At 50.1% G+C, this 17,948-nt stretch overlaps 1 protein-coding gene across 2 annotated transcripts in view; it reads right to left on the reverse strand.

The window, feature by feature from the left end:
- Window positions 1-401: 401 nt before the first annotated feature.
- Window positions 402-17,948, reverse strand: part of Exosc10 (exosome component 10) — a 28,247-nt gene continuing 10,700 nt past the window's right edge. Inside the window, exons 7-25 of one of the 2 annotated variants that reach the window (XM_004639651.2) lie at window positions 17,555-17,630; window positions 17,236-17,346; window positions 16,900-17,043; window positions 16,251-16,441; window positions 14,789-14,945; window positions 14,477-14,625; window positions 14,259-14,309; window positions 13,384-13,495; window positions 8,887-8,937; window positions 8,661-8,739; window positions 8,458-8,564; window positions 6,563-6,658; window positions 6,280-6,354; window positions 4,393-4,480; window positions 3,692-3,765; window positions 2,680-2,851; window positions 2,034-2,095; window positions 1,443-1,519; window positions 403-838 (exon numbers count right to left, since the gene is read on the reverse strand). In XM_004639651.2, coding sequence (XP_004639708.1) covers window positions 808-838; window positions 1,443-1,519; window positions 2,034-2,095; window positions 2,680-2,851; window positions 3,692-3,765; window positions 4,393-4,480; window positions 6,280-6,354; window positions 6,563-6,658; window positions 8,458-8,564; window positions 8,661-8,739; window positions 8,887-8,937; window positions 13,384-13,495; window positions 14,259-14,309; window positions 14,477-14,625; window positions 14,789-14,945; window positions 16,251-16,441; window positions 16,900-17,043; window positions 17,236-17,346; window positions 17,555-17,630 — 1,903 coding nt within the window. In that variant the 3' untranslated portion in view covers window positions 403-807. Of the gene's footprint in view, window positions 839-1,442; window positions 1,520-2,033; window positions 2,096-2,679; window positions 2,852-3,691; window positions 3,766-4,392; window positions 4,481-6,279; window positions 6,355-6,562; window positions 6,659-8,457; window positions 8,565-8,660; window positions 8,740-8,886; window positions 8,938-13,383; window positions 13,496-14,258; window positions 14,310-14,476; window positions 14,626-14,788; window positions 14,946-16,250; window positions 16,442-16,899; window positions 17,044-17,235; window positions 17,347-17,554; window positions 17,631-17,948 lie in introns of both variants that reach the window. The other variant, XM_023699568.1, reaches the window with a different exon arrangement.

Genomic DNA, 17,948 nt, shown 5'->3' on the forward strand with positions numbered 1-17,948 from the left:
TGGGGGCAGGACTGTCATTTTTCTGTTTGCATCTGTTTTCCACATTTCTTACGACCACATTACTGTTTTTTCCTTTGCTTTTCCTGATGTCCTAAGGGATGTGTGGCCCCCATGCTAGGCAAGTGTCTGTCTACCGCTGAGCCACAGCCTAGGTTCACTGTTACAAGTTTTTTTTTAAACATTTATTTATTTATTTGTGTGTGTGTGTGTGTGTGTGTGTGTGTGTGTGGCCAGCTCAGCCCACCTGGGGGCGGAGCTGGCTGGCATGTGGTGCTGGGGGATCGAACCGCGGTCCCTGTGCTTTGCCAAACTTGTTCCAAGTAGGTGCTTTAGACCACTGAGCCATCTCACCAGCCCGTTACAAGTTTTATAATAAGAAACTAAGTTTTCCTCTTAGAGGAAGAGATAAGAAGCAGAGAAGAAAACAAGCTGTGTGAGCCCCGGTGGGCTCCAGGCGCTCCCAGCTCCTTCCCCCATGGAACTCACCACACAGCTGCAGTGGAGGTCAGGGACCTCAGAATCCCTGAAATGCAGGCCGGGCGCCTCTCTCCTGCATTCCGCTGGCTGGTCCTGGGGTTCTCTAGAAAGCCCAGGGGTCCCCAGGATGCACACATAGCTTAGCAGGAGATGGTTATCTGCCTGGCGTGGGGCCTGTCCTCCCAGACACAGCTGTGGTGGTGGCAAGAGCAAAGCCAGGACCAGCTTTCTTCAGGAGGGGTTGTTTTAATGATTTAAAAAAACAAGTCTGTACAAAACCAGCACCACAGTGGCACCTCCAGTGCCCGGGTTCCAAGGTCTCTTCCAGCACTATCTCTTTGGCCAGTTGTGCCTGAAGCCTCTGCAGGGACAACACAAGATGAGTTACTTCCTGCCTATGTTGGGCAGCCTGAGCTCAGTTCCCCACAGCATGGGAGTGCGGGTGAGGGGTTTGCTCAGGGTTCAGAAGACCAAGCTGGACAGCGGCAGACCACATTTGGGCATCCAGAGCAGGGCCTGGGGGTGGAGGGCACAGTACAGTGGCCTGCAGGGTAGGCTAAGGCAGTAGAGTATCTCTCGCACCATGCCTCAGGAAGCCCTCACCTCAGGGTCTGCTCTAGTGTGAGCATTTCACCCCTGCTATTAGAACATTCTTCAGCAACAATGACGACCCACATTGGCTGATTTGTTTTCTCATTCCTAAGAAACAAGGTCTAGGGAAATTTCACACTTGTTTGCTCTGAGGTAGCCCCAGGAAACGATACCATGAGAAAGAACTTGAGGGTTTAATCCTGGGATACCATGGGTGGCCATGTGATACATGGCACAGAGCAAGTCATATACGTCCCTGTGGGGGGCTCCCCTCATTTCAAAGTAAAGAGGGTCTCTCCTCTGCTGTTGTTCCCCACAGTGAGGCGGGGACCTTCCTGCTGGCCCCCTGGCAAGGCCAGGCTAAGAACACGTACCTGTCTGACTTTCCTGTGGGAAATGACATGCTTTTGTTCCCCACTGACTGTTTCAGTTTTTTGGCTGCAATGCGTTTCTGAAATGATAAGGACCATTAAGCTGATGAGAAGGAGACACAGGAAAGCCAACCGGTGGAGACGTGGCACGGCAGGTGCACCGCAGGTTCCTGAGCAGCTGTCTCCGCACGTCAGAAGATGAGGCTGAAAGGCTGAACAGGGGCCTGCGCAGCTCCACACAGGTCCTGGCACGGACCCTGATGGGGCACATCGAGGGAGGGCATTGCCTGTGACTTGGATTCCCACAGGAGAGGACACTAACACCCTTTAAAGTGCACACCCAGGTCTGACAGGCCCTGGATTTCCAGCTGCTGGGACAGCTGCCCAGTTCTGCCTGTGCCTGGGGAATGATGGAAGGCAAAGGCACCTGGGCAGATCATCCCTGGAGAGGCTACACAGCACAGCAAGCACACTAGGATGCTGCAGGCACGTGGTGCTTTCTGCTCATTTTGCAGGGCTGGGGACCAAGGCTGAGGGCCCACATAGCACGCTCTGTTGTCGAGCTGCCTTCAGCCCTTCAGCTGCATTTCCTACCTTGCCAGGTGCGGCCTGCGTGTTTGGGTCAAACTGGAAGGAAGGTTTGGATTTGCCATCTCCTGAAAGGTAAGAGATGGGACCAGAGGTCACGACACTTGAGGGGTCACATACAACAGGCATTTATGTGCTTTGTGCCTAGCAGCCCTGAGTAGCCTGAGACCAGGTCATGTCCCACAGGAGACTGCTGGGGGAAGGTGACTAGGTGACTGCTTTCACCCCAAGGAGCTCTCACCAGCGTCGGAAGCTGGCCTGAAGCAGTGCTCCTGATCAAGTCCCCCCGCGCAGATTGTCCTGGCCTGCACCCTCCCTTTCTCAGCGGCTGAGCTGCTCTGTGGGCTGCAGTCAGGTCACGTGTGCCCACGGAGCAGGGGGTTCCCCTGGCCGCAGCTGTAGGACTGGTCTTATGGGCTTTGACACTTTCAACACACAAGACCACACAATGTATTGGGGTGCAAGAAGGGTGTTTCTGGGTAGTGCTGGTAAAGGGGCTGAACTCCCTGGTCATATAGAAGGCAGCCTGCCTGCCTGCGCGGCACCACAGTGGCTACTGACCTCTCTAGGAATGGGGCCTTGGGCTAAGCCTCACTCTGACCTCCCTCCTGCCACAGCCTCTCCTGTTCCCAGGGTCAGGTCTGCTCCTTACCAGCAAAAGCCTTGAAGTCTGACTGGCTATAGTCGTAGGGGGTGAACTCTTTCACTGGTGGGTCTGAGTCCTTGAGCTTCTTGGAAAGCTTGAGTCGTTTCTTCTCCAGTTTCTGTTCCACTGTCCTGGGGTCACTTGTCGTTCGCTCCCTCTTCTTGGTGGCATTTTCTAGCTGCAGGGGGAGTACGCGCAGGGAGGAAGCACAGGAATTTAAGAGGAGACCCTGCTGCCTCTGGGACAGGGAGAACTCCATCCGAAATGCTTGGGGCAACCAGGGTTGGATTTTGGGAGGTTTGAGAATACTGTTACTTAATGAGGAGCCTGAATGTGGAAATTCTGTCACGCTATGTACCTTACGCAATACATTGAGGACTTCTGTACAATCTGCCTAACGGTTCTGTGCCTGAAATGATGTACAGCCTTCCACATGTGCCGTGCTGGGGCTCAGGGAACAGTTCAGATTTTGGACGTCAGATGAGGGAGGCTCAACCCGTATCAACTAGGGACTTGGTGCTGTGTCACATGGAAGTCATGAATGGCAGTGTGCAGAAGAGGGTTGTAGCAGAGCAAGCTGCAACCTACGACAATCACGTGGCCAATACCAGCTGGCACAAGTTCTTAATTTGACAGTGACATCAACCACTTAAAGGCAGGGTTACCTGTGTGTGGTGGTGTATCCTGTAGTCCAGCACTCAAGAGGCTGAGGCAGGATGATTACTGTGAATTTGAGGCCCGTCTGGGCTACACAGAGTTCAAGGCCAGCCTCAACTACACAGTGAGACCTTGTCTCAGGAAAATCCCAAAAGAATGCCTAAGTGTTCTGGGGTGGTGAGCATGAGGTGATCCCAGGGAACAGTGTGACAGCAGATAGGGTCCCTGCCTGGCCTGTTCCCATGCCAGTAAGCCAGCCTGAGTGGAGGAAGGTGAACACCTCGCCTAAAGTGTGGGAGACCACCCTTAAAACAGCCGAGGAGAATCTTGGGCATGAGCAGAGAGAAAAGTCAGCACGAACCGCGGCCTGCTGTCGCACCGAGATGGCCTGCTCCGCAGTGGCTTTGTATTCTTCCTTCACCTGTTCCCGGGTAGCTGTGAGACAGAAATGTCCATGAAGCTGGGCCTCAACACCAGTGCCCAACTTCACCTGCACGTGCAATCCGGGGTCCCACCCCACCTCCTCTTCTCCCCAAGCATGTTGTGGGGGTCATGACCTTCTACGCAAGGGGCTAATCCAAAACCCTTCTTCTCCAGCCAGCTCCTCTGCCGAGGACAACTCCACCCTACAGCTGCTCGGGACTGAATGCTCTGTCCTCTCATCTGCCCCGGCCAACTCGGTGCCGCCCTCGCTGCAGGATGCAGCCAGGCTGACGGCTCCTTCCCACCTGCTCCCCTGCTAGCCCACTGCACTGGGGCTCGGAGCTGGCGCTTCCCCTGATCATGGAGGGGCTCTGCTCGACGTCAAGCTGATCACACACTTCCTCAACACGTCGACAGGCAGCAGCCACAGCCCACCAAGCACTCTGTACGCTCTGACTACACGGTGCCTCCTGGTCTGGGCAGCACAGCATTTGCTGGTTCGCCACCTGCCACCCCTCAGCAGAAGGTGAGCCCACAGCCAGGGCTGTTCCCCACTCATTCTCGCCCATGGTCCGCTGGTACCATCGGCAAGGGCTGCCCATAACAAGCATGCTGAGTTCACAGGGGAGTCACAGCCACCTGTTTGCTCAGCTACCTTCTTCTTGGCAGTTTCTTTTGCTTCTGTTTGTACTTGTACCTGGCTGGCCAGCTTCCAACGGTTGCTGATCTGTAATGAAAACAGATGCCACAAAAATTCCAGAACTCCGCTGCCCAGCAGTGTCTGAGTGTGTAACAAGGCAGCAGAGGGCTCGCTTACCTAGGAGCTATGCACATTCCCGGCCACCCATTCCAAACCTAGGGACACAAAAGCAAGCCTGCGGCTTCATTGCTAAAATCTTTTTTTTTTTGGTGGAACCAGGGATTGAACTCAGGCTCTTGTGCTTGCCAGGGAAGCATTTATTCTACTAAGCCATCTCCCCGGCCCGCTAAAATCTTTTTGAGGAGAACAAAATGCAGCTGTTTTCTGGGCACTAGGCTGGAGACTTTCACATCCAGCATCTCATGCACACCCCTATACTGTAGGTGATGGCTCCACTGTCCCCTTCTGTTAGGAGCTGAGGGAGCTGGGTGCGGGGACACCTACTTGTATGGGGAGCACTGCAGAGGCTGAAGTGGGAAGGCTGCCTAGACAATTTAGCAACTTAGAGATTCTCACTCTCAAGACAAAAAATGTAAGAGGGCTGGGGGGCAGCTCAGTGTGAAGGGCTGGGTTCAACCCCTCGATACTAGCACCAACGAAAAGGAATACAACAGAGATGAGGACATGGGCTGGGGTGGCTGGGTAGCACATGGCCAGTAAACGGAGGAGCTGGGACTTGAGGAAGGTCCTCCCCCGCCAGTGTTTCTCTAGCACCCACTTTCAGCTGTGGCAGTGGCTCACGTCAGGGTGATCCTCAAGGACAAAGGAAGGACAAGGAGCTGTCAGATGCCCCAGCCAGGATGGGGTGAAGGCAGACGTCCCACTCCTTTCTGGAACCAGAGCTAAGCCTCAGCAATAGGGCCTGAGGCCTGTCAAGGTGTCACTGGACGACACAGCCACACTTGCCACTCTGGCCACTATCCTTGCTATAGAAAGTAAGGAGGCTTCCTGTCACCACGCTGGCTCCCAGGAACCAGACAGGGACCCAAGGGAAGGGCATTTGCATTCATAGAACTGAAGACAAACCCAAGGATGGAATAACATGTTCAGGCTATTGGAGCTGGGTACAATGGTGAACGCCTGAAACCCCAGCATTTGGGAGGCTGAGGCAGGAGGATTGCCGTGTGCTTGAGGCCAGCCTAGGATACATAGTTTAAAAATCAGCCTGGGGGCCGGGGAGATGGCTCAGTAGAATAAGCGCTTCCCTGGCAAGTGCAAGGGTCTGAGTTCAATCCCCAGTTCCTCAAAATAAATAAATAAATAAACAAACAAACAAACAAACAATCAGCCTGAACTACATAGTAAGACACTGTCTTAAAAAAAGAAAAATTAAACAAAATACTTACGAAATTATCTCTAGAAGCTTCGAAGTGACATACACAGCAGAAAAGCATCAAGTTGTACATTTAGTTTGCGCATTTTATTACATATAAAAAAACCTCATTAAAAACCACAAAACCACCCTCTGTCGCCCCCAGTACTGGGGATGGATCTCACACACGCCAGGACCCAAACCTGTCTCCTGTGAGATTTCCAAGCACTTTGGAAAGCCTGGCTTAGGCTCTGCCTCTCCCTAAAGCAAAGCTGAAGAATGCGTCCTCTTTCATGTTAAGGGGCCAAGAAGGTCCCCCACATGCAGCCTGGCTAAGACAGAAACCTGGTTCAAAGTAAAACATCCCCTTGCCTTAGAAAGTCATTTTTATTTATTTTTTCAGTGGTACTGGGGATTGAACTCTGGACTCTGCACTTGCCAGGCAGGTGCTTATTCACTGAGCTATCTTCCCAGCCTGAAAGTCATTTTTAGAAAGGATGTCGAGTCCACTTACTTCATAGATTTTTGACGATGGGTCAAGCTTTGCTGCCTGGGAGATGTGGGCCCGGTGCTCCAGAGAAGGCAGGAACTGTACAAGGGAACACCACGGGAATGGCTGAGAAGCAACCTGGGCCCTGCAGTCAGAGCCTCAGACGGGGGAACGGAGCCCCCCCAGGGATGCTGGACTGATGAGACCAGGGCTTGCCCTCTCCGTAGACTCTCGGTCGCTCTTCAGGTAAGAGGCACACAGAGCTCGGGAATCTCTGCAGCTGTGGCGACGTACAGCAGCTACTCACCATCCGGAAAGGGTTTTCAAAGGACTCCATGATGCTCTGGGCCTTTTTCTGTGCAACTGTTAATGGAGCTTTTCCATTTTCCTCAGCACTGGGTTCCTGCAGGGCCAGACAAAGACTGGGCACTTACAGGCATGATCACGCTGTGACATCAGCATGCAAGCCAGGCCGGTGAGGATAATGCTGATTATGGTGGCAAGGCTTTCTTAAGCTCTTTTTTTGGCAGAACCATGGACTGAACTTGGAACTTATTCTACTGAGCTGTCTCCTTGGTCCCCTTTCTTAAGCTTTCCTGTGGACACACAACCCAGGGAGACCACAGCTTTCTCAGACTGAACAGAGCACAGCTGTATTTATGCCTGCAGTTTGTACTAACATACGCAGCTGTGGAATCTCCTGATGGTTCTTGGTTAAATAACCTTGTGGTCAGGAGGCTGAGGCAAAAAAACAAAGTCTGAGTCCAACCTGGAAAAATCAGTGTCTTAGCAAGACCTTGTCTCAAAAGAAAAAAAAAAAAAAAAAAAAAAGAACCCCCCCAGCCTTAATGCTTGGGAATGAGCCCAGGGTCTTACACATACTAGGTAGGGGCTCAGCCACTGAGCTACACTCCCAGTCTGGGGCATCTGTCTCTGAGCACTAGGGACTACAGCAGGGCTCGGCATGCCACAGCAGTGAGCTGCCTCCCCATCTCTTTTTATGAACTGCATAAGCAAGACCCAATCTAAATTTATGTGGCAAGTCAGAAATGAGCATGAGGTCTGAGCCAGCACACCCTGCAGGTGACATTCCATCCCTCTGACTTTACCTCAACACTGGAATGATAAGATAGTTGTGATTTTAATCTAATTAACTCCTATATCTTAGCTTTTTAAAATTGGTTGCTTTCGGTGCTTGGGTTTGAATCCATCTCACATTTTTTATTTTTACTTTGAGCCAAGATCTCACTAAGTCACATGGGCTGGCATTGAACTTAAAATCTTCCTACCTCAGTCTCCTGAGCAATGGAATTATGAGTCTGTGGCTTGGCACCTGACTCCACAAAGCTTTATCACCTGAGCATCCAGTAGCCTGATACCTGCTCTTAGCTAAGGTGGGTAATAGACTTCTCAGCTTTCTGAAAAATCACCCTTACTCTGCCGCTGTCTGTAGTCCTCAGACCTCCATCTGTGCGTTTCCATTTTATCTGCTGCTTCAGCATGAAGCCGTTCTGCCCTGTGGATTCACCCAGGCCTTTCTTTTGCAAGGAGCCCTGAGTTCTGATCCCTGGTAGCCCGGGGAAACAGACAGGAGGGCACTGCTGCAGGCCCGTGCACATCCTGGGAGCCCAGCCCGAGTAAGCCACGCAGCTTCTCCAGGATGGGCACAGCCACCAACAATCATGACTGCTGGCACCTCTTCTGGGGACAGGCACCAAGGTTCTGCCCATTCCCTATTTCCTACAGAGAGTCACAGCATGGAAGGGTCCCCGTTGTCTTCTTCCCCCAAAGGATCTGTAGATGGCGCTGGATATGGTCAGGTACACACAGCCTGGTTTGACATTCAATAGACAGTGACTCTGCCCTGCAGAGCCCCAAGAAGGACTGTTCCTCTGCTTCAAGGCCTGAAGCCCTGCTCCCTCCGGGCAACCATCCCTCACACATACACTCTGAGAGGAGCTTCCCGAGTGCTCGCTTCTCCACGCCCCTCACCATGCCACCATCTTTCCTCTGGCACAACGTCAAAGGTGTGTGCTCCCTGTGGCCTGATGGCTTTTCCCGCTGTGGCCTGGGGCTGGCACAGTGGCCTCACATGCCAGCAGGTGCTCCACGGAACCACAACCCAGCCCCTCAGCCTGCGGGGTAAACCCCACAGACCCAGGGATTTATCTCTGTTTCTCAGTAGAGCTTCCCCGTACTCACATTAAATACGGTGACAACAGCTGTGGCGAGAAGGCACGGGGGATCCAGCGGAGTCTCCTCTTTTGGGTCAGCGAAGAGGCTCACCTCCTTCCACGCTGGCACAGGCCCTGCAAGCTTGGGTGTCAGCAAGCTCAGAGCTGCAAGCTGTCAGCCCAGGTAGTGGCCCACCTTCTTGGGCATCCACAGGGAGGCCCCCACCTTACCAGCAGTTGGGGTGACTGGGTAGCTATCCGGAGGGGTGTGAGAGCAGTCATGAGGTCCAAAGAGAACATTCTCCAGCCTCTGTATCAAAGAGGAACCAGTGGGCACCATGTAAAATCTGCATGCAGGCCAGGAGCACTCGGCAAGCAGAGCGAGCCTGGCCTGTCAGGTGGGTCTGTGCTGGCACAGGCACCCCACCCACCCGAGGGACAGTGAGTGACTCTCTACCTCAGCACTGGGCAGTGGTCCACTCTTCTTCACTCCAGCTGCAGTCTCAGACTAGGGAAGAAAGGCAGCAGCTGAGGAAGGCTGTTCAGACTTGACGACACAGGCGCTGCCCTGCGGACCAGGCCTTGTCATGAGGAGCCCCTCATGGGCCTGAGGTCCTTCCCTCCCAGCCTCCTGTTCTCACTTTGGCACCTGGCATGATTCTCTGGTGCTCAGTGAGCGAAACCCCAGAGTCTATCACGATGAGGTCAGCATGGAGGATTCTGGAGTCAGGAGGCCCTTCTCCAACAGCCACAAGTTCTACCTGGACAAACTGAGTAGCTAGGGAAAACGCGGTTTTCCCTTGGTGGTGCACAGGAAAGAACCTCACGCTTCCCTGCACACCGGGGGCCAGCTCTGTACCTCTGAGCTACACCCTAGCCCAGGAAGACATGTTAACTTTTTGTTCCGTCTGAAAGACTATAGATGCCTTTATTATCAGACGATTCTTCTCTTTTGCTTGTGTTCTTGAGATAGGTTCTTGCTCTGTAGCCCAGGCTGGCCTTAACCTCATGATGATCCTCCTGCTATGGCCGCCTGAGTGCTGGCATTATAGGCCTGCACCACAAAACCTGTTTCTCAGATGATTCTTTGATTTTACCTCTAAGTTTTTAAGTAATTATAAACATGCCTTATCACCCGTTAAAAGTACTACTGAACCAAACTACTTCATATTATTATAAGGGCTACAGACGTAGCTCAGTGGTCTAGGACCTATCAAGCAAGAGCAAAGAGCAAGGCCCTGGGTTCAATCCCCTCACCAGAAAAACAACAAAACAAAACAAAACAAAACAAAAAAAACCCCCTGTCCTCCTAAAACACAAACCAAGTGAACATTTACTCTATTTTATGAAATAAAAATGCTGTCTAGCTGGTGAGATAGCTCAGTGACTAAGGCCTGCTTAGGAAAGTGCAGGGACTGGGGTTTGATCCCTGGCACCACATGCTGTGCGGGCCCCGCCCCAGGCAAACTGAGCAGGCCACCTGTGTCAGGGCATGGTGGCACAAGCCTGTAATCTCAGTGCTGTGCAGGCTGAAAACAGGAGGATCACTACGAGTCTGAGCGTGTAGTAAGACCCTGTACCAAATACATTAAAAAAATAAAAAAGTTGCCCAGTTGTAAAATGGGAAGCAAAGTGAACTAACATTTAAACAAAAGACCTCAATATAACTTACAATGTGGAAAAAAGGTTTATCAGCTGTTCCTCAGACAAAGGATTACTATCAAGAATGTATAAAGGTGGGGCCGGGGAGATGGCTCAGTGGAATAAGCGCTTCCTTGGCAAGTGCAAGGGCCTGAGTTCAATCCCCAGTTCCACCAAAAAAAAAAAAAAAAAATGTCTAAAGGACCAAAAAAAAAAAAAAAAGAAAAGAAAATCAGACCTCCCACATTTCAAGACTCAATTCAGCCACTTTTCCTTTAGGCCTGGGTATCTTTATTTTATCTTATTTTTTCTGTGGCCTGCTCAGTCCACCCTGAGGGTGGGGCTGGCACGGCACATGGTGCCGGGGATCAAACCGCAGTCCCTGCTCTTGCCTAAGCAGGTACTTTCTTTTTCTTTTTTTTTTTTTTTTGCGGAACCGGGGATTGAACTCAGGTCCTTGTGCTTGGCAGGTACTTTAGACTGCTGAGATATCTTGCTGGCCCTTAGAGACTCAATTCAAAAAAGGGCATCTGAGATGAACATATACTTCTCAGATGAAAAAATAAAAATAGCAAATAAATATATGAAAAAATGTTCAATATCACTGGTCATTTGAGTGGTACAAACTAAAACACCACCAAGATTCCATCTCACCCCAGAAAGAATGGCTATCAAGAAGTCAACCAAAAGGGGCCGGGGAGATGGCTCAGTAGGATAAGCGCTTGACTGGCAAACGCAAGGATCTGAGTTCAATCCCCGGTTCTGCAAAAAAAAAAAAAAAAAAGAAAGAAAGAAGTCAACCAAAGGCCAGGGAGATGGCTCAGTGGTCTAAGAGCCTGCCCGGCAAGCATAAAAGCGCATCTCCTTTACGAAGCCAGCTCTTGTTGAAGTTCTGTCTCTACCCAGGGTTCTTATCACTTCCCTATCACCTAGGCTTTACATTTGGAGTGAGCTGGCTGTGTGTGCTTGTAATCCCAGCAGTCCAGAAGGACTGAAACTCAGGTTGATCCCTGGTACCACACACTGGCTCTACCCCAGGGCATGCTGTGCCGGCCACTGAGTAATCCTAGCCCCAGAGAGGCTGAAACAGGAGGATCATTATGAGTCTGAGCTGTACAGCAGCATCCTGTACCAAATACATTAAAACAAAAACAAAAACAACCAATTGTGCTGGGAATATATAGTTCAGCAGCATTAAGTGTCTGCCTGACAAGCACAAGGTCCTGAGTTCAATCCCTGGTATGACAAAAAAAAAGAAAAGAAAAAAAGTCAACCAGTAACAAATGTTAGACAGGCTGTGGAAAACAGGAACCCTTCTCCACTCTTGGTGGGAGTGTAGACTGTTATACCACTGTGGAAATCAGTGTTGTAATTCCTCAAAAAACTAGGACCCAGCTTGCTATGTACCTTCTGGGTATCTTCCCAGAAGTTAAAAAAAAAATCACACCACAGCAACATATGTTCAGTCATATTTATAGTAGCACAAACTGCAATAGCTAGATCTTGGAAACAACCCAAATGTCTATCAATGGATAAAAAAGATGTGATCTTTTTTACAATGGAGCACCACTCAGCCATAAAGAAGGATGGACTGGAGACTTATATAGGTAAATGGCTGCAACCTGAGACCACACTCCAGTGTAACAGAGCAGACGCTCATGTGTAAACGCTGTACTGTTTCCCCAGTATGAGAAGCTGAGGAGTACATAAATGAGATCCCAAATGTACTAGATATTATAAAATGTGTTTTCTTTTTTTGGCGGAACCAGGGATTGAACTCAGGCCCCTGCGCTTACCAGGGAAGTGCTTATTTCACTGAGCCATCTCCCTGGCCCCTAGATACTATAAAATGTGAAGAAACTTCAAAAGGAAAGAAAAGCTAGAATGGGGAAACACAAAGAAGGGAAAAAGCAAGGGAAAAAAAAAATAAACAATAGTTAAGACAGTTAGTTATACTACTAATTTCTCTTAGTTCACTGAAAAGAAAGGTTTGTGCTAATATTGTTTGGGCAATTAAATGCTGCTATCTTGTACCCTGAGCAACTAATTTAAAGATCATACGCAACTTATTAGTCATTTTGTAACCCTATTATCTTATGAAATTTTCTTTTCTCTACTAAAAGAAAAGACCTCAATAAAAATACACAAACCTAATATTAACCTGCCCTACCTGCGACTTGTGTGCCTGTTCTTATGCATTACACACTCAGGCATGCATGAGGATTTCCTGGGACATGCCCCACTCCCACCTAAACTTGTCTGAACTTCAGCATCTCCTTCACGAAGCCAGCTCTTGTTGAATTCCTGTCTCTACCCAGGGTTCTCATCGCTCCCTTCTCAGCTAGGCTTTACATGTGGAGTGAGCTGGCTGTGCGTGCTGGCACATGCTTGTAACCCAGCAGTCCAGAAGGACTGCTACTCAAGGCCAGCCCACGCAACTTAGCCAGACTGCATTTCAAAAGCAGGGCTGGGGAAGCAGCTTAATGCGAAGGCCCCGGGATCAGTGCTCAGTGTAACAAAATAAAACAAAACAAGAAACATGTATGGTAAACGGTCCTGGAGTCCACCTTCATTCTCTTCAACAGTATTTAGTGCTCAAAACTAAATGGCAGGGCTGGTGAGATGGCTCAGTGGTCTAAAGCACCTACTTAGAACAAGCTTAGCAAAGCACAGGGACCGCGGTTCAATCCCCAGAACCACATGCCAGCCAGCGCCGCCCCCTGGTGGGCTGAGCTGGACACACACACACACACACACACACACACAAAACCAAACTAAATGGCAGCCCTTTCCACCATCTGATATGCGTCTCCTGTTTTGACTCCCTGCATCCATCCTTCCACTGTGACCACCACATGCACCCAGCACTTGCTTCTCTCATGGACTGCTGCCAGGCTTCTGGAGTACAGCCCCTGTGCTGAGAGCCTAACCTGACCTCATTCTGTCATGTTAACTGCTTTGCTGAAATAGCTCACTGGCCCAGCTACTAGCTGTTCGTACTTGCTGTTCTACTATCAGTGAGGTCATAAAATAAGAAGGATGAGTTTTAACTCCCAACTATCATAAAGAAAATGAAAGGGCTAGGGATGCAGCTCAGTAGTAAAGCATGCACAAGGCCCTTGGTTCAATCCCCAGCACCATCCCCCCTCCCAGGCCAAGGAAGACCAGTCACTGGATTTCCAAATTCTTGCCTCCTATGGGTTCTTTAGGATGGAGAGCAGCTCATACACATAGAAGGCCATGAGAAAAAATGCCAGCAGAAAGAAATGGCCTATTGGGTCAGGGCGTTGGAGCAGAAGTGCTGGCTTCTTACCTTGAGCAGGGGCATCTCCCGGGCCTGCCGGATTAGAAGATGCATTTCATTGATCTGCTGCCGCACAAGAGGCGGTACTGGGTTGCAGCAAGCTATGATGCCCTGAGGCTCCCTGGAGACAAGAACACATTCAACTCACTACAGAAGCACAGCCCACGAGTGCTCGAGTTCCTGAGAGGCTGAGGTAGGACTGTAAGTGTGAGCCCAACCTGGGAACAGTGACTCAGTGAGATCCTGTTTCAAAATATGTAAAAAATAAAAAGGACTGGGGATACAGTTCAGTGTGAAGGCCCTGGCCCAGTACTGGTGAGAAAAAAAGAAAAAAGAATGACTACACAGTGAAGAGCTCCATGGCTAAGAAGCTCCATGGCACAAGACAGCTGTGTCAGGGCAGGCCCAGTGCAGGCACCGTGCCTGAGCTCAGTACACCAGGCTCTCAGGCAGACCTGCCAACAGGTGGGGCTGGAGATAAGCAAGCAGCCCTGATCCTGTACAGGGGCCCCATAGGCTGCAGATACGGTTCTAGCTCATGCTTCAACTCACAGCACAAACTGCCTAAAATCACCAGACCCCCACTTGGACACAAGCACAGGTAAGAGAACTGGAGAGGTTTTTTCCCTTCCAAGTTGCAGCCAGAGGCTCAGAGACTGGCACCAAGCCTGATGAAGGCACAATCACTAGGACTTCTCACTTCGCAGGTGCCAGTGCTCATGGCAGCCGCTGGGCCGACATCTGGGCCTTCTTGGACTTCTACCTTCTGAGCGTGGAGAGCTAATCTTCTCCGAGAACACAGCCTGAGGACTACTAGTAAGCAAAGCCTGATCTGAAGGACAGGAGATCTACCGCGGAGGGTGGCCTCAGCTCTTAAGACTCACTTAGGCAGCTCCTCAGCTATCTTGAGCATCATGTGGTTTGGCAGGACATATCTGGAACCAAACACAACAGGATCACATGTAACTCAGCAGCAGGTTCCACTCAGTGCTGCAGCTTGCAGGGAAACACCACCTTCATGGCCAAGGGAAGAAGTCCCGCTTCCCTGTTATCAGACCTGCTTAGCCAAGAAGCAAGTGTCAAGGATTCTCAAGCCCGTTACCCATAGCTCTCATCCTCAGTCCGAGCTGTTTTGTCCCTCCAGGCAAATAGCAGCTGGAAAGCTGTCAGCTGCTGTGAGTTGAGATGCTTTTTTTGCTTCCGGTACAGCTCAAGATAGGACTCATCAGTGAAGATAGGTTTGATGAATTTCTGCAAAACAGAGAACTTCAAGATTAATGGAATCAAAATTGTACCTGGGCCTCTTGAAAACATTCGGCTCTTGTCACAGATCTAAGAAGCAAAGATGAGAGCCAGAATCCAGTCAGACTGAGGGAGCTTGCATGCTGGGTTTGTGTGGCCCTGGAGGCTGTACCTTGAGGCAGATGTCCCTGCTCCGCTGCCACACCACTTGCAGCTGGGTGGGCTGCTCATTGCCTCGTTCCCATAGCTCCAGCCTCATCCTGTCATAGATGTACAGCAAGTAGTGGGTGTCATCTTGGGCGTACCTAAGCATTTCCTCTGGCAGGGGCCTGAAATTGTAGCACAGGACACAGCTTTAGCAACTATCCCATCGACAGCAACCTCACTTGTCTACCTTGTGGGTACTAGGACTTTCTGGAGCCGTGCAATTTCAGTGATTCTTTCACAGTGAGTAGGAGCATTTCTTATACCAAACCATTACCGCAACAGCTCGTAGAGAGGAAGGCAGGCTGACGATGCGGTTAGAATAAGGCCACTGCGGTCCAAGGAGTGACGCTTAGCTCTGTTTGCTCTTGGGCAAATTCCTTAAGCTGACTGTTACTTGCTTCCCATAACATGGTGCCATGCATGTCACAGGCTATGAGGATGAAGCAAGACAATACCTCTGAAGAACTCTGTCCAGGGGAAGGGCTCAAGAGCAGGGACTGATGTTCAGAAAATACATTTTCTTGTTTTAGGCCCCCCTCTTGCCCCACCAACAAGTACTGGGGATGGAAACTTGGGAGTGCTGAGCTACAGCGCTATTTCTTTAAAATTTTTTAAATTTCGAGAAAAGGTCTTGTGAAGTTGCCCAGAAAGAGTGGGGACCGCATCAACCTCCCAGGTAGCTGGGATTTCAGGTATATACCACTGTACCTGGCTCTATTATGCTTTGCATTTTTATTATTATGATTAGTGGTAGTAGGAGTTCTGTGGACTGAACCTAAAGTTTTCACACTTACCTACACCCCTAGCCCCTTTAATTATTATTATTATTTTTAATATAGGAGCACATTAAGTCACAAAGTTGCCCAGGCTGGACTTGAGCTCATTAACCTCCTGCTTCTACCTCCCAGAGTGCTGGGATTACAGGTGTGTGCCACTACAACAGGCTTCTTTTTATTTCTATTAGAAACCGTGGCTCTCGGAGACTGAGAGAAGCCCCGTGACATGTTCGTGACACTGTGGCCCATCAGGCAGCCAGTCCCTCAAAGTGCTCAGGAGACAAGGCTGCCTGAGAATGCGATCAGCCTGTGCGATGACAAACACAAATGCCAACCCGAAGTCACAGTGCCCCCTCGGCTCCTCATACACACCCAATCGCCCTTGCCTGAGCGCCAAACTGCCCATGGGCACTGGACATGGCACACCTTGGCCAGCGGGCTGACTGTATCAGCCAGCCCCGCGGAAACACCACAGCACCGTCCTAGAGTTTTCTGCTGCTTTCATGCTGCAGAGAACACCTAGAGAGAAGCCTGGCTTCTCATCCCAAGGTTCAAACAGGGCTGCAGCCTGAGCTTGGGTCTCGTGCCGAGCGGCTAACCGACTGCCAGGCTTCTTCTGCCTCCCACGTTTCCTCGTCGGCAGCAACTGACCGTATCCTCCAGTCTGCCAGCTGGTACTGCTTGTTGGACTCCACACCACAGTAGAGTCTCAGCAGGTGGTCGAGTGAGTGCCTGCCCAGGCTGAGAAGGCGTGCGGCCTGATGGGTATCAAACATGTTCACCACGTACAACCCAAAGTCCTTCTGCAGCCACTCGATGTCAGAATCGGCGCCATGGAAGACCTGAAATGATGTCAAAGTCATGCAGTACTGCACAGGAGAAGGCGCTGTGTCTGAGTTAACTCTGCCTCTACATACAGTTCTAAATGCTGCTTTTAACTGGGGCCACAGCCTTTGCCTGTCCTTTTTTTTTTTAAATTTATTTATTTATTTATTTAGTGTGTGTGTGTGGCCAGCTCAGCCCACCAGGGGGCGGCCCTGGCTGGCATGTGGTGCTGGGGATTGAACCGCAGTCCCTGTGCTTTGCTGAGCTTAGCTTGTTCTAAGTAGGTGCTTTAGACCACTGAGCCATCTCACCAGCCCTCCCATAGCATTTAGAAGACCAGCAATTAGCAGCATGCAGAATCTGGGGTATGTGCTAAGAGTCTCCCATCTGTCCTGGGTCTAGGTTAAAAAAAGGAGCTGTGCACTGTAAGCCTGTGCATCCTGCCTCACGAGCAACGCTGGGCAGGCTGGCTGACCTTCACAATAGCAGGGTTTGTGAGGCTCTCATTGAGGATGTACATGTCGCTGCGAAGCTCCAGGGTATCCACAACGAAGTCTTCCGTGCGGGTAGAAATCTGCATCAGGCACGTCAGTCCTAGGAAGCTTCTGTAAGAGTGATGCTAACACATGGACAAGAGGGAGCGGGGAAATGACATCACTAGGCTTCCCTCAACCGACTTAGAGAAGTCAGCTAGAGAAAAGCTACGCAATCAACAAAAAAATAGGTTAAAATCAGTGCTAGTTTTATACTTCTCAAGTAGGTGAACTCATAGAAAATGTAAAAATTCTACTCCAGGTCCATTACAAGATACCTCCAAGTCTACAGCAAATTCTTCACAATTCAAGAGCTTCTCGTTGAGTTCCACGAGTTCATTCAGGGAGGACACAAAGTGGCAGGGGGTTTCTTCTACACGCCTGTAGAACTGGAGCGAGAAAGCACAGCCCAGTGAGAAAAAGGACACACTGAAAACCACGCTCACTAAGGCAGAGGCGCATTATCACCCAAGAACCATCAAGTCCTACTGTTCTACTTTAAAGACACTCAAGGAATGTTAAAATTATAGCACAAAGTTTACAGCGTTCCTTCTTCGGGCTTCCTAGATAACCTTAAACGAAGGCTGGGGCACTAACCTGGGGTTGTGGCTTTTGAAGCACTGAATCCGGTGGAGTAAAGTGATCTAGTTCATACTGATAAGGATGTGCAAACCTGAATGAACAAATAAAAGATTGCTTAATTCCATGATTCATAGGAAAAACTACCATTCTGATTTATTTATTATTATTATTAATTTTTGCAGAACCAGGGATTGAACTCAGGCCTTTGCGCTTGCCAGGCGAGCGCTTATTCTACTGAGCTAGCTCCCCAGCCCCTCTGATTTGATCTGTAAAAATAAGTGAGGAAAGACAGGGTATTATGAAAACCTCTTTGGGGCTGGGAGATGGCTCAGTAGAATAACTGCTTGCCTGGCAAGCTTAAGGGCCTGAGTCTAATCCTTGGTTCTGCAAAAAAAAAAAAAAAAAAAAA

The sequence above is a fragment of the Octodon degus genome, unplaced genomic scaffold (genome assembly GCF_000260255.1).
Source record: "Octodon degus isolate 3935 unplaced genomic scaffold, OctDeg1.0 scaffold00113, whole genome shotgun sequence".
NCBI classification, from domain to species: domain Eukaryota; kingdom Metazoa; phylum Chordata; class Mammalia; order Rodentia; family Octodontidae; genus Octodon; species Octodon degus.